General features: G+C 52.8%; 1 protein-coding gene and 1 long non-coding RNA gene across 2 annotated transcripts; both read right to left on the bottom strand.

Moving 5' to 3' along the window:
* Positions 1 to 254: 254 nt before the first annotated feature.
* LOC119847857 lies at positions 255 to 3506 on the bottom strand. Its single transcript, XR_005290170.2, has 3 exons — positions 3127 to 3506; positions 611 to 913; positions 255 to 456 (listed from the first exon to the last, which is right to left on the bottom strand). It is a non-coding gene; the product is annotated as an uncharacterized LOC119847857 (long non-coding RNA).
* A 4649-nt stretch (positions 3507 to 8155) lies between these two features.
* On the bottom strand, positions 8156 to 14564 carry MRPL9 (mitochondrial ribosomal protein L9). Its single transcript, XM_038383324.2, has 7 exons — positions 14366 to 14564; positions 13887 to 14046; positions 12930 to 13054; positions 11770 to 11820; positions 10856 to 10957; positions 10050 to 10133; positions 8156 to 8609 (listed from the first exon to the last, which is right to left on the bottom strand). Exons 1-7 carry the CDS (start codon positions 14468 to 14470, stop codon positions 8499 to 8501), a joined length of 738 nt encoding a protein of 245 aa, XP_038239252.1. The 5' UTR covers positions 14471 to 14564; the 3' UTR covers positions 8156 to 8498.
* Between the last annotated feature and the right edge of the window lie 327 nt (positions 14565 to 14891).

Below are 14891 nucleotides of genomic sequence, written 5' to 3'. Positions count from 1 at the left end.
GCCCCCCATATAGCACACCAGGTTTCAAGGCAATCGGCCTAGCCATGAGGCTTTTACAGCACGTAAGGGAAAAATAACTGGCCATATACAGAAACCCTGTTGCAGCCTTTACGATGGCGTTTCCAAGCAAAGCTGTCCCTTCGCCAGCCAGGATCTACCTCCCTCATTATGCTGGGAGTAACCTTGACACCACCCGGATGCCAACCTTGTGATAATTGATGGAACATCTCCCACAAAGGAAGAGCATACTCGTGAATATTCAGGCTGTCCTCCTCTAAAATCCCATTGGAAAAGGGACTTAATGACTTTTTTGGCACCTTTTCCAGCTTTTCTCTTCAAGTCAACCGCTCCCATTAGCCTCCTCGTGCGCTGTGCATGTTCCCTCTGTTACGTGCCAGGGCTTCCTGTTCTTTTAGTACGCCAGCTGATTGTTCCGGCCCCAGAAAATGAAACCTGCTAATTGCAATGACAAGAAAAATCGTTTCAAGCTGGGGGGAATGGGGGGGTGTTGGGAGGGGGAGAAACCTGGGCTGGAGTGATCCCATCAGAGCTCTTGGCTAGGTGGGTCGGCTCAGACAGCCGCGTTAACGCCCAAGACAAAGAATGTTACCCGCAAGGATGTGACATTAGAGGGATGAAATGGACACACGGGAAACAGCTCTTCCAATAGTGCCAACCTCTGGCGTTCAAAGAAGAAGAGTCAGGCCCTCCCTAGCATGGGCACAGCTCTGCAGGTGGCATCGCCCATCTGCCAGCGTAGCTTGCTTCACTTGGGGGTGGGGTGGAATGACCTATACCGGTGAAGGACCAGTGTTGCCAGTGCTCCTAGCCCAGCAAGGTGTCCCCAGCATAGCCATGGCCCAGGGCTCCAGGACTTGGCCCAGTGCTTTGGAGATGAGACGTGCTGCATATTCTGTGGATGAGAAGAGACGAGGGTTGTCAGCGAGACGAGATGCGCTTCTTTACACCAGGCCCAGGGAAGCAGAAAACTGAGAAGATCAAGAATTTCTGCTGCCTTCATAGAACCGTAGAAATGTAGGGCTAGAAGGGGACCACGTTTTCACCCCATGAATGTCACAAATGACTAGTCAAGAGATTTCATAAAGGGGCCCCAAAATCATGACACCCCCCCCAAATCACTAATCACTTTGGATCATCTTGACCCAAGGGCACATGGGTAATGTCTCTCTGTCCCTGTGCCTCACCCCCCAGCTGCTTCTACCTTCCACCAAGAGGAGCTGAGTGCAAATGAAATCAGAAGGAAGCTTGTTCCTTGGGAGAGGCAGCAAAGGGGTAGAAGTAAAGGGGGTGGGACAGAGGAGGGGCAAGAGTAGGAGTGAAGGGCAGGCAGGGAAAGGAGAGAGGGACTCTCTCAAATATGGGGGGTTTCTGGACTTGGGCCCATCTCTCCACAGGGAGGTAATTAAACAAGGCCAGCTTGGCAGGAATTAGTGGCGTTGTCTAAGGGTGGAATCCTGGCCTATGTCCCGTACAAAGAGAGCAGCAGACAAACCCAGGGTGCTGTGTGCACAGGCTGGGGATATAAAGCCCTGTGGAGCCAAGCTGTTCACTGAACAGTCAGATAATGGTTCCTGGGGATTTCAGGGCTAATACTTCCTGGACAGTGATTCGTGGTTGCAGAAAGAAGCTTGAGAACCTGGCCCCTCAAGGATCAAAATCCAGATGGCAAATTGGAAGAACCCCAGTTTAAAAAAAAGAGAGAGAGAGAAATCCCCATAATTTTTTAAGGCAGTCTCATGATTTCGGGGGGCAGGGGGATTTGTGAATTCTTTCACCTCGTGGGTTTAACAGCACTGCATTCAGGGCTGGGACAGTCTCTCACTGTCTGTGCAGCACCCTGCGTGATGGGGCCCTGAACGTGGCTGGATCCTCTACACGCTCCCACAGTAGAAATAAATAATAATTACAAGTAAGAGGAGACCTCAAAAACACAGACTCTCCTTTGTAAACCTCTTTATTATTATGGTAGGGCTTAGGAGCCCTAGTATAGACTGGAACCCCATTTTGCTGGGTGCTGTACATTAGGTGGATTATGGTAGCATCTAGGCACCCCAGCCATGGACCAGAACCCCATGGTGTTAGGTGCTGTATGGTCTCTATTAGGCGTATTACAGTAGCGCCCAGACACCCCGGTGTCGGAGCAGGCCATACAAACACAGAACACACAGTCCGCGCCCCACTGACCCTACAAGCTAAGCTTTGAGAGCTGTGGATGAAACGCACAACGCGCAAGCCAAGATTTCATTATTAATGACTATTTACTAATGATTGATGGTTAGCTCATCAGCTCCTTGTGAAATTCAGCAAATTGCCACTTCGAGGAGTTGAAAAAAGGCCAGTGGGGGTGTGCATGGGGGTGCGTGTGGGGAAATCAAATCAAACTCTGTGGCTAGACTCTCTGCTATTACATTGATCAAACCCTGACATCTCCTGCCCATTAAAAGCAGCTCCCTTTGCCGTCAGAAAGCACACGGGCAGCTGCGCGGCCCGATAAAAGAAAAGCCCATTTGCTTCGGGCTGCTCAGCGGCCGGGATTCGATCGCACCCCCCGTTGGGCCATTTGTTAAGGAACGATCCAGCAAATGCAGGTCCACGGACTCCAGTTCATGCCCTGCCGCAGCTGTGCGGGGATGCGGCAGCCCCTTTGGATTTCCATTTTCAAGCTGTTTTCCACTTTTACATCCCTCAGACACACCAGGGAGCTGAGAAACGACCTTGTCTGAGCAGGAGTTGGCTGCTCTGCTCCATCCCATCCCCAGGATGATATACACTGACTTGGACTCACACCTGCGTCCTGCTCTGGAAGACACCTGGGCAGCTGCTCTCCCTCCTATGATCAGTGACAAACATCAGGGAGCAGTCCTAGGAACAAGCAGGGGGCTGGAGGGGTCAGTTTCCAAGAGGGGTTGAATCTGTTTCGCTTGGAAGAGCAGAGACAGGGAGGGGAAGCGTCTATGGCTGTTTGAAGGTATAGGCATCAAGCAGGGAGAGCGATTAAAGAGGGTGGAACTAGGAAGAATGGGATGGCATTAAAAAGCCACTGGCAAATCTATGGTGCTTCCCAGCCCGACCTCCCAACCCGGCTGCCTTTTGCCACCAACCCACCTTTCCGCAGCATTCCCTTTGCTCTGCGCCGCTCCGATCCTGCAGGCTGCTCCACCCGGGCCTGGACAGGGTCCCGTGGGCCTCAGCGGGGCTCAGCACAGGCACACGATCTGGGCCTAAGGTAGAAATGCCAGCCAGTCACAAAGACAACATCGTAGAGTGTCTAAAGGGGATCACGGAAAGAAAATGAATGAAGAAGATGAAGGCAGCGTGGCCTAGTGGGGAGAGCAGTGGACTGGGACATAGAATGACCTAAGGCAGGTCTGTGCTCAGTACCTGTTTCCCCTCCCACCGCCTGTCTGTTAGACTGGAAGTGGGCAAACTACGGCCCAGGCGCTGCATCCGGCCCTCCAGATGTTTTAATCCTTCCCTCGAGCTCAGGGCAGCGAGCGGGGTCCTGGGCTTGCCCTGCTCTGCGTGGCTCCTGGAAGCAGCAGCATGTCCCCCCTCTAGCTCCTATGCGTAGGGGCAGCTAGGGTGCTCTGCACACTGCCCCCACCCTAAGTGCCACCCCCGCTGCTCCCAGTGACTGGGAGCAGGAGCAGGCCCCCAGTAGCTCTCCTCTCTGCCTCCCTTTTGGCGCAATAGACAGAGCCGTGTCTGCAAAGGCAGAGCAGCCTCACCTGGCTGGGGAGAAGCAGCCGGCACCAGCCTGTCCAAGAGGCTTAAACACAAACAAGCAAGTTCAGTGCCACTGAACAGTGCCCAGAAAGCTGCATCCCCGACTAGCCACAGTACAGGCACAGCCCGGGCAGGGGCAGAGCAAGAATCTAGGTCAGTTTCAACTAACATCATCCAAGTGAGCAGGCAGTCCAGGCTCTGGGGCCATGCATCCCTTGGCCCCTCTGCTGAGAAGTGGATTGTCAGGCAGTTTGCTAGAGGAACTAGGCTGAGACCCACGAAAACTCATCTCAGAGGCCAGCGAAGGGACCGGTCCCTGTCGCTGAGGTAACACAATGTGACTGTGCAGCAGGGACAACGCCCCCCAAAACTTTGCCTGGGATTTGACACACACAAACAAGTCACTCTCAGACACACACGTACACAACAGAGTGAGTGGACCAGACACCCTCTCAGACAACTGATTCACCCACACAGACACAACACACACTTAGAAACATGCAGAGACACAACACAGAAACACGCCAATAGAGACACAACTCACACACATCCCGCTCTTGCATTTCCATAATCACTTTGACTTCAGCGTTGCCATCCCTGGCTAGTTTTGCATTTGCTTTATGACTCTTCATTCACATGTGACTCGGTTCCATTTTGTCTCGACGCCACCAGCCCAGTTGCCGACTCATAAAAAACCCAGCCACATCACCCGAGGTTGGATATTTCAAACAATTTATTGGGCCCCATATAAAATTTAAAGAGCCCATATATCGTGCAGATTGCCGACAAACGTAATTTAATCTTAAGCAACATACTGATAGCATCCAGCCCAATCAATTTCCTTCCCGATACGGGACCGTATATAACTCGCGAGTTTCAATAACATTCAGGATGGATTCTGAAGGGGAAAGTTAACAGGATTCGTCTGCCTATGCATCTCCCCTGATTCAGATGCACTTGCAGTGCGCCTAGTACAACAGAGTCCTGGCTTGGCTGGCCTCCAGTCACCATCGTGATAGAGAAGCTCAGTAATAACGATCTCTTGGATGGATTATCCTTGGAGATCGAAGCCGCAACCTAGGGATTTACAAGCAGGATTGGCTACTGTGTAAGGACTGCGATGGGCCAGTACCAGATTCATCAGCCTCTCACCTAAATCAGCCCCTAGACAAAGCTTTGATCTTTTCATTTGATCTTTGTTTACTGGCCTGGTCTTCAAAGCCTGCGGGCCATGGCCTCCCATCGCTTGCCCCGGGTGCTGGCGTGGGCAAAGTACTATGTAGTCTGAATGGTGGGGACTGACACTCACTGGGATAGAGGATTTGGCTTTGCATGCGTCACTACAAGAAAAAGACAAGAGACTCTAGAAGCAGAACTGGGGAGGCAGCTGAATTTCCTGCTGCCTGCATGGTTTAAACCTCTCTAAGGGGCATGGATCAGTGCCGGGTGTTAGCCAGCGCTTGTCTGCTATGGTATCTTAGGAATGTATCACTAAGGCACTTAGGACAGAGGGATGCCAGGGCTGGACGTCTCCATTTATACATCATTCATTGCATCCTCATTTCAGCTAACCTCTCCCTGATTTCTGCACCCACACACCCAAGTCCTCCTCAATTCTCTCCCCAAAGAGAATCCCTAAACCCTTATTAACAGATTCCCTAATTATTAGCCCCTCCCCAATTGTCAGGAGAGCCTTCAAAGGATCCTTATTCACAGTAGATCCTGAGCAGCTTCCCATGAATCCCCCCTTCTTTGCTTGCTTGGCAGTCAGCAGTAGATTCCTCACCGGGGGTGATCCCTAATCCCCAGTAGATCCTTGCCCTCTCCCACAGTAAATCGTTGGTCCCCCTCCCTCAATGGCTCTATAACCAACAATTGATCCAGTAGATCCCTAGCATGTCCTGGCTAAATTCCAACATGGGTGAGGACATTCCACCTGCACTTTCCCTGGGCTATAGTGGCCTACGTTTTCACCAAGGCCTCATGATTTTAGGGGCCCAACCTGAGACACCTTGAAGGAGTCGGATTTTCAGAAAGGGGCAAGCGCCCGCCCTCAGAAAACAAGGCCCCTCTGAGATGGCTCGAGGTGAGCAGCCCCAAAAAAGAAGCCTCCCAAATCTCATCTCACTTTTGAAAATACAAGCCAGGTGTATTTCACTTCCAGTCCTCAAAACGTGACCATGTGGTTGTCGGCTGTGAAACTGCCGTGTGCTCCCCAGAAGTGGCTGCATTTTGATGACTGGCCAAACAATCCTGTTTGTACAGCAGTTTGTTAAGTGCTTTGGGATCCTTCAGGCAAGATGCACTAGAGTGTTCTTACCTGGAGAGAGGGTGATCCTACCTGTCCTCCAGCCTCCACCCCTAGGTTATCCCTTTGCGCGTCCTTTTAAAGACAGTCTGCTGGGGCGAGCAGGCTGCTAGGGCGGCAGCAGCAGAGGGAAGTCTCTCCTTTTACTTTTCTGCCTTGCAGGGAACTATTTAAAGGAGGAGCCGGGCTTTTCTGATTGGCTGCTGGCCTGTGTTGCAACGCATCATGGAAGTGGGTGGGTTATAATTGTCTGACGGGGCTGGGCTGTGGCTAGGGAAGAAGCTGCAGATGGTAGTGCCAGGTACTAGACAGCTACAAAGGGAGAGGTGGATTGAAGTCAAGGGGCCTAACCCAGGCAGAGCATGGGGCTCCTCACCCCACAGCCGGTGGAGTCTGACCCCCAAAGCCGGCGAGATGCAGGCGCTCAATGTTATTCCATGTTACGTGCAGAAGTGAAACGCAGAGGGGAAGCGGGTTGCTGAAGTAGCAGCAGTGGGACAAGGACCCCAGCACGCTCCTACTGGCACGCTCTAGCAATAGGCCTCAGTGCTGCTTAAGGATGGGTGCATGAGACTAGCATGGCCTTGGTCTGCCAGGCTGAAAGCAGCTGCCAGGGCACAGCCAGAGAACAGGGGCTAATGGCTGGTCTTTCTGCAGATCAAGCTCTCTGGACACCCTGAGCTGCAGGAGGACACAGCCCTCACCTCCCTGCGACTGCTGGCAGAGAAGATGGTGCACTTGGTAAATCCCAAAAGGCCCCAGCCTGCACTGGGAGGTCAGAGGGGTCTTTCCCAATGCTGGGTTCCCCCTTAGCTGCAGAAGGGGCAGCACATTCTGCAGCGAGTGGCTCTTCAAGACAGGTATTTCATGGGGGAAGAGAGAGGGCCTGAGCCTTGCTTGGGACACTGCGTCCTCCCAGCCCCCCGGAGCATGGCTCCCGGGGAAGGGCCCAGGCTGACTGTTCATCCCAAGGACTTTGCACATGCTGTTGGGCCTTTTAAACTTGGGCTTCACAGGATTTTGACCAGCACCCTCAGCTTTAGAACTTGCCTCTCTCCCTCAGAGGTGGAAATGCATCTGACCAGCCTCTCCTGGAGGCAGAGAGCTGGGGCGGGGATGGATGGATTTAACCCCCTCAGTAAGAGCGGGAAACCTTGAACAGGGACAGGAGGTAGCTCTGGTGGGCTCCAGCCAGCAATGAGGGTTCAGACTAGCCCAGCAAGGGGGCTACAGGGAACAGGGGAGGATGCCCTGGTGGGAACATGTTGCTTTGGATGGGTTTGCAACTGGCCCCCAGAAAGAGCTCAGCCCTGTCAGAGATGGGGACACCCTGGCAGCGTCAGAGGCCGAAGATGGGGGTGTAGGTCAGTGAAAGAAGCAGTCCCCCCGTGGAAATTCCCTCTCCCTGCCCCTTTGATCAGGGACCAAACCAGCTGGGGTCCCCAGTCAGGCTAGAGGCAGGGCATTTAAGTCTCTGCCCATGCTGCTGAGAGCAACTAGCAGAATGGCGCTTTGGCACAGAGGACCCTGACTCTGGCTGCACCCCAAGGAAGGGCTGGCAGGACTGAGTCCCTGGTTCTCCTGCTGTGTGCACTGTAGCAGCTGCATTTAAGCCCTGCTCCACCACCTTGAGAGTAGCTGAAAATGAGCAACATAATGGTTCTTTGACTCTGGGGTATTAGCCCCATTCACCCATGAAGTAGCTGCAGGGGCAGGGTGCCAGGTGTGAGTGCGTCCCTCCCCCATTCTGTTAGGATGCCTGCGGCAGGTAGGGTGGTGAAAGGGAGCTGGAAACTCCAGCCCAGCTGAGAGTCTTGTTCCTGCAATAAGGTAACTTCCTGTAGGGGACTCTCCACCTTCCATTTCCCCTCTCCCCATCCAGCTGGACTGGAATCAGCACTGGCACTATCGGGCATCAGGCTGGACATCTGGGAACAGACCATTTGGTGCTTTTCTACTGATCAGGTGAGTCACTGGTGGCTGCTTCTCCCAGTGTTCTTCCCTCCGCTCCCCACAGAGCATTTGGCCTCCAACTGCCCCAATTCCGAGGTGTCTGACCGAACCTGAGAGCAGCAAGACACAGCCGATTCACGCTGCCAGTGGCTTGGACATGGGAGCCTTTTATTAGTAACTGTGAGTGTTCTGGTGTCCTGCTTTGACTAGGAGCAACATACAGCATGGTGGGTGCTTTCCTGGTCCTGTGCAGAGAGCCCCATCTGGGAGAGATGGAGGGGTCCCTTCGTGGTTGCAGTGAGAACCTCCCCCAAACACTGACACAGAGTTTACAAGGAGTTAGCTAACTGCTCCCAGGAGAGAGAGGCCAGCTGAGGCCTGGCTGCCCTTCTCAGCTGGTAGGGTGAAGGGTCCAGGCACCGCAGTAGGGGGATTCCCCCAAGAGTCCAACCCTCCGAGGAGAACTCCCCAGGACAGCGTGGAGGGGCCTTTACTCCTTCGATGCCGCTTGCTGGGCCAGCCAGCATTTGTAGCGCTTGGTCTTTGGCCTCATGAAGTTCACCACAGACATCGGCACCCTGACGGTGTCCAAGCCATTCACCTGCAACACACAAGCCCAGGACGGAGACACAGGTTAGGGCCCCAGACAATGAGCCGGCCCCATGCTTGCAGGTTAACTGAATGCAAAGGGCCAGATTCCCACGCTGGCGGAAAGTGGCTGGACCCCTGCGGATCCCTCCACAGCTGGTTGTTTCTGTTGGTCGCTGGCTAAGGGTTTCACCGGCAGGAAACACTCACTAGGCCTGAGGTCAGAGAGCACTCGGAGCAGGCCCAGACACAAGCTTACCAATGCCTTGCGGAGAGGGAAGATGTTTAGAGTTGCTTCAAATCTAGCTGAACAAGCAACATCACCTTTAAAACCCTTCATGGGGCTTGCTACAGCTGACCTGACAAACTGCGCCCCCATCACCCGCACCCAGTCTTCTGTTCTTGCACGGTTGATATCAGGGCCTTCACCTCTGCCGCTCCCCTCTGAAATCTCCTGTATCCCTCCAGTTCCATTTCAAATTTCAGCCTACAACATCAGCTCCTTTCTCCCTTGTCTCTCTCTCCCCCTCAGCGTTGGGCCATTCTGTTCCCTATTCTTTTGGGGTTACATCATGTAGAGGAGATACTGGTATGTTAGCCCCGTAACTTGCCAAGCTGCAGTACCCAACATGGAAATGTAGCACATACACACACATGCATCGGGACTTCAATATAGCAAATTAAGCAGGAGGCGATGCAAATTGGTACAGCTGTAAATGACACCAATTCGGCAATTGGCCTGCAAGTTTCAGAGCTGGCTCTCCTCCCCCAAGTGGGCAGGAAGGAAAAGAGACAAATAGAAATGCAGCAGGCAAAATTCTCTTCTGCCTTGGATCCTGTGTTTTACAAAGCGCCTCCTGGGTGGGTGGGGGAGAGAGAGAGCTTAAAAGCCTGGCTCCTCTCTGCTGTGGGAATGCTGGCACTTCTCACAGGAGTAGGGGTTTGTCTGTGGCTTGGCCAAAGTTCTCCTGCCCCCTGCCTTGCAGAGGGGCTGTCTACCCAGCTGGTACTCTGCCCCCCCCCCCCCCAGAGGAGGCTGCGTTTCCGTGGGTATCTAGTTGTAAAGCACTCTGGAGTGTGTCAGGTGGTGCAGATGTGGGATGCAGGAGTAACTTCGTGCCTGAAGATCTCAAAGGAGACCCAGGTGGCAACATAGTCACCCAACCCCCCCCAAGAGGTGACAAGTATGTTCCCTGTGTCACAGAGGGGGGGGGGGGAACTGAGGCACGGAGCAGGGACGTGACTTGCCCAAAGCCACCAGCGAGCAGGAAGCCAGAGCTGAGATCAGAATTTGTCTCAATTCCCATTTCCCTGACTCTAGCCAGCAGCCCTTGTCGTCTTCCAAACACACCACGAAGGGTGACAGGGAGGGTAGGGATGAGGAAGTTGGAGCTGTTTGTAACTGACCTTCAAACAAAAGCAGCTGCCCCTTTCCAAAGGGACATGCACTTACCGTCACTTCACACCAGTATTCACCCCATCTCGTGATGGGCTCATCAGGCAGCTTCACCGCATGTGGCGTCACAAAGACATTAAGCTGAAAGAATCAGCACCATGACTTAGCCCCAGGATGCTCGTTCCAACCCAACGCCAGCAGCTGTCCCTCTATTCTCACCACAAACGATGGTCGGTGGGTGTTCAACGCTTAAACTAGGTGGAACAAGGCGGTCTGCCCCTCTAAGGGCAGCAGGGGTCAGAGGCCAGCTAGTCCTGCATGGCCCTTTTAAGAACAGGTGTTTGGAAGCGGCTCACCAGCCCCAGCTGGGTGACCAGGGGGCCAGGGGACAGACTGATGTGACTGCCTGCTGGGGAGTGTAAAGGAGCGCTCCTAGCGCAGGCGGGGAAGCCAGGAAACAGGAGGGCTGGACAGGGACGGTCTGCTGCGACAGATGCCCGAGTGTTGGTGAACTGGGAGGCCTGGAGATGGCAAAGACCTGCAGGGAGTAGACAGGCTCCTGCAGATGCCCTCCAGCTTTACACTAGGACTGGCTTGGCCTTGTAAATCCTAACCCCAGCCAAGAGCCGTCTACCGAGAACACAGAGGCCTTGGCCTCACCCTAGATTTCTGGTCTATCCTGATTAGCCCCTTATGATAAATTCACCAGCCTCGACTCGAGCCGCTCACTGAATCCCAACCTACACTGAGCCAGCTTTGCTGTCTGGGATTAACACTCTCAGCACCCCGGGGGCGGAGCTAAATTAGCCACCTCCCCCACCCTCAGTCCACACGCGAGCCCCAGTCACAGCCAGACTACGAACGTTTTTCAGAAAGTGGCGAGCGACGATTTCGTTGTTCAGCTCCCATTTCACATTGTTCTTCATCCCCACCTCCAGATGGCAGCTCCTCAGGAACTGGACGGTCTAGGGAAGGGCAGGAGGATGACAAATGGGGAGCATGAGTGCAAGGAATGGCCAGGTCTCAGTTGAATTTCTCGCAGACAAGTTTCTTGCATTGCAGTAACAGAACCCAAGACTGCATGGCCCACGGAGAATGAACTCGCCCCCCGCTCATGCCTGCAGGAGGGTCCCAGAAGGTCAGGATTAAGTCACACTGGCAGGACAGAGGGAAGGAAGAGGGGGAGTTTACCCAGTTGTCACCCACGCTGCAAACATTCACGGAATGAATGAACAGCTCTTCATAGTCCAGTGTCATGAAGCCAGCACCGACTGAACTCGTTGTTTGTTTGAAGAGCTAGCCCAGGGTAAAGATGTTTCAGTGTCACTGATGCAGGACAGGTCTGGTAAACTGTCTTGCCAAGATCATGTTAAGAGCTGGGTACCGCTGGTTGATTGAACCTTCATTATAACTCTGATTCAAAACTGGACTGAACTTAGCTACCTCACTCTCCCTTTAGAAGGGCTAATAGTATCAGTCGTTTAGAGATCACAGTAGGTATGGAATGGCAGTTTAGATAAAGACAAGCTCTTTGCCCCTACAGGCTCACAGTCTATGTATTTGTCCTTGCTTTTTAGTGGGGAAAAAAGCTATACGAACAAACATCTCCATTTAAAAAGACACCATGCCAGGGACATCCCTCATCAGATCAGGTTCCTATTAACGTGCCAGTTTCAGTTTTGTTGGCTGGGATTCTCTCACATTTCACTGGAATCACACCACTATTTCACAAACATTCATAGGTCTCCCCACCCCTGAAAACAACCCTTCTATTCACCTTTTCACCACTCTGGGTTTGAAGTCTCTCCAGCTTCCCTTCATCACGCAGCTATGAGAAATAAGATTGGGGGGAAAAGTGAGATGAACACACAGTTTACAATGTCTCGCAGTTCATCTCTGTACAGTCCAGGATTTGGGGTTAGGTATGGAGCTCTCCATTCAAAATGCCTTAGTGTCAGCCATGTCCCCATTCTGGGTATTTGGGGATAGGATGTCTCTGGTGTGCTATAAGTGAGTCACAACCCATTAATTCCCATTTCACTAGCCAGCAAATCCAACAACTGTCAAAAGCCACAGTCCTCACCCCACTTTGCAACAAAGCTTTAATAGCAGGGGTCTTTTTTGGGTTGGATAGTAGGTTTACTAGTGTATTCAGTGTTACATCATTGAAATTAGACAGCACTTGTCAAAGCTGGTGAAGAAGGGACTTTTGGCAATGCAGAATCCTTTATTATGTGAATTACTGTAATGCCTAGGAGCCCCGATCATGGACGAGCAGTCCATTGTACTAGGGGGATGTCTTTTTAAAAAGTTGAATTTGTTAAATTACCTAATACTTTGCAATTTATAATGGGTCTCGTGGTCATTAGCAAGGTTATATTAACTGAAAGGCATTTTATACACCGCTCATTTTATAGGGGATACTAGAAACAATCGATTTTAGCTCAATAGTCTTTACAGGGTGTTCCCAAATACATCTTTAACATTGCTAGCAAGATTTCAGCAGTCTGTTTCTAATAAAACAATCAGCAATTCAAATCCCAGTAACGCGTGCGAGCGCACACACACAATTTGCTAAAAAAGGTTCAATCAACCCATTTAAAAACAAAACAAAACAAAATTACTCTCTTGATTTACAGTCTCCTGATTGCAAATCTCAAAAAAATAATCACAAAGCCCCAAATGAGCAGCAGTTTCATTCTGAGGTTGCACTACCTAGTTGTTTTGCTGAAGACACTAAACTTTTCAAGGCCTGGTATATTTCCCCCAACAAAGTCACAGGTTAACTGTGTGAGCCAAATCCTAGCTTCTGGGAGATTACATGCTGCTCCCACTGAATCCAGTAAGAATCTCAAATTGCTCATAGCAGAATTATGCACATTAGGACAGCAGAGAGCACGATGTGGGCTGGAAAGGCAATTCCCTCCTCCAACTCACCTTCATTTCCTCCTCAAACATTTTTTTGTTCTCCGGAGAGGCATAAACTGCAAGCCCCTCAAGGAGGAGCTTGTTACGAGCCAGAGATTTCTTCACTGAGACAATATCACCCCGGCTTCCCAAGTCTGTGAATGAGAGACATGGGGCACAATACGACATGGCTGGCAAACCCAGCACACAGGTCATTAGAGAGCTTTTATATAGTTACACAGCACATTCCTCCCAGGAAGAATACCAGAGCATGTCGAACATAAGAAAAGGAAAATGGCATTTCAAAGAGAGTTTGGAAAACAGGGCCTAAAAAGCAGAAATGTTTTGACAGAGGCGAGAGAGATGATTGAGCGCTGTATGGGGACTATCAGCTGCTTCACTATACCACACTTTGTATTCAGAATATATGAGCACGTATGTGTGTATACACTCATTAATGGAGTTCGGGTATTATGGTGAAGGAAAAGCTCTGAACAAGACTATCCAAAAATAACATTAAAAATAAAACCAAAAGACACCAAGTTGAGTAGTTGCTCTTGTGTAGTGGTTAAAGCAGAGGACTTGGAGTCAGAACTCCTGGGTCTGGGCCTGAAATCCGAGGGCAGGCTTTAGCACCAGCACAATAATAATTACTTCCATAACTCCTTTATTCCTAAACTCCAAAACCACTCTGTGTCTTAACAGGTAAAACCCCACATCCAGCGATCACTCCTGTTTTGTAGTGCAGTGATCTCCCCATTTGACTGCTAGGGACATAGAGGCAGAGCTGGGAACAGAACCCAGGAGTCCTGATTCACTTCTCTGCTCTAACCATTAGATAACACCGAGCTCGTAACAGATTGGTGAAAATCAGGAAAGAAATATGGACTCCTATGACAGATACCCAGCACCACCTCATCTCTTCAGTGTGGAAAGCAAATGCCCCCACTATGCTACGTGGGGGCAGGGGCTGCACTGGGAACCTACTGTCCACAGACTGAGTGAGGATCAGCTCCAGCTCCCCCTTGGGCTGGTTCTTGCTGTCTTCCACCAGCCTGTAGATGCGGTGCCTCCTGGGGTGCAGGCGAGGGGGGTGCCCTTCTTTGCTCAGCGGGACCTTCCACCAGCGCTCCACCACCACAGTGCCCTGTGCAGAGAAACTGATCAACCCGGGGGGTGACCTCCCCCAAATACCACCTCCCCCCCCCCACAGGTCAGGAAAGACCAGCCCCTGAGAGACCAGCCTGGGGCATGACCCCCCCAGATCAGTCTCAGGGGTTGAACTCCCTCTCCCCCCGCCCCCTGAAAGAGAGAGACAAGCCCAGGGTGTGACCCCCTCCTTACATCCCCCGCAGAGACCAGCCCGGGGCGTGACCCCCCCCCCAGAGAGACGAGCCCAGGGTGTGACCCCCTCCTTACATCCCCCCAGATCCCCCGCAGAGACCAGCCCGGGGCGTGACCCTCACCCGGCTGAGCGAGAGGCCCAGCCCCCGGCTCTGCGCCCCCAGCTGCTCCCCGCCGAGCCCCCGCAGCAGGAGGCCGCAGCCCCGCCCCGCTCCCAGCCTCAGCATCCTCCGCCGGGGCCGCCTGCGACCGTCCAGGGGAAGGACCCCGAGCCGCGCCGGCCCAGAGGAAGGACCCCGAGCCGGGGCTGCCCGCAGCGCGCCTGACGCGCGCCCTCCCCCGCAGCGCCTCGCTTCCGCCTTATGGGCCCACCCCTACCTGCCCCCCGGGACCCCCCTCCCGCACTGAACCCCCAACCCCCTGTACACCAGGAACCCCCCATCCCCTAGCCCTCCCTGCACCCCTCAGGGATCCCTGTTTCCCCTCCCGTTGTACCCCCAGCCCCCTGTACACCAGGAACCCCCAACCTCTACTGTACCCCCACCTGCCTGCTCCCACAGGGACCCCCATCCTTAACCCCCCCACTGTAACCCACCTCCCTGCTCCCCCAGGGACCCCTTAACCCCCTACTGTACCCCCACCTGCCTG

The sequence above is a fragment of the Dermochelys coriacea genome, chromosome 24, assembly GCF_009764565.3.
Source record: "Dermochelys coriacea isolate rDerCor1 chromosome 24, rDerCor1.pri.v4, whole genome shotgun sequence".
In the NCBI taxonomy this organism is placed as follows: domain Eukaryota; kingdom Metazoa; phylum Chordata; order Testudines; family Dermochelyidae; genus Dermochelys; species Dermochelys coriacea.
Note: the sequence above shows the minus strand (reverse complement) of the source record. Positions and strands in the feature narration are given on the sequence as shown.

What these genes read in the sequence shown, in the direction of transcription:
- MRPL9 (XM_038383324.2), bottom strand. Translation starts at nt 14,470, where the DNA reads ATGCTGAGGCTGGGAGCGGGGCGGGGCTGCGGCCTCCTGCTGCGGGGG. An exon ending in AAACCCAGAGTGGTGAAAAG is followed by an intron (nt 10,958 to 11,769) that starts GTGAATAGAAGG and finishes GCCCTTCCCTAG; the next exon opens with ACCGTCCAGTTCCTGAGGAG. An exon ending in CTCGCCACTTTCTGAAAAAC is followed by an intron (nt 10,134 to 10,855) that starts GTTCGTAGTCTG and finishes TGATTCTTTCAG; the next exon opens with CTTAATGTCTTTGTGACGCC.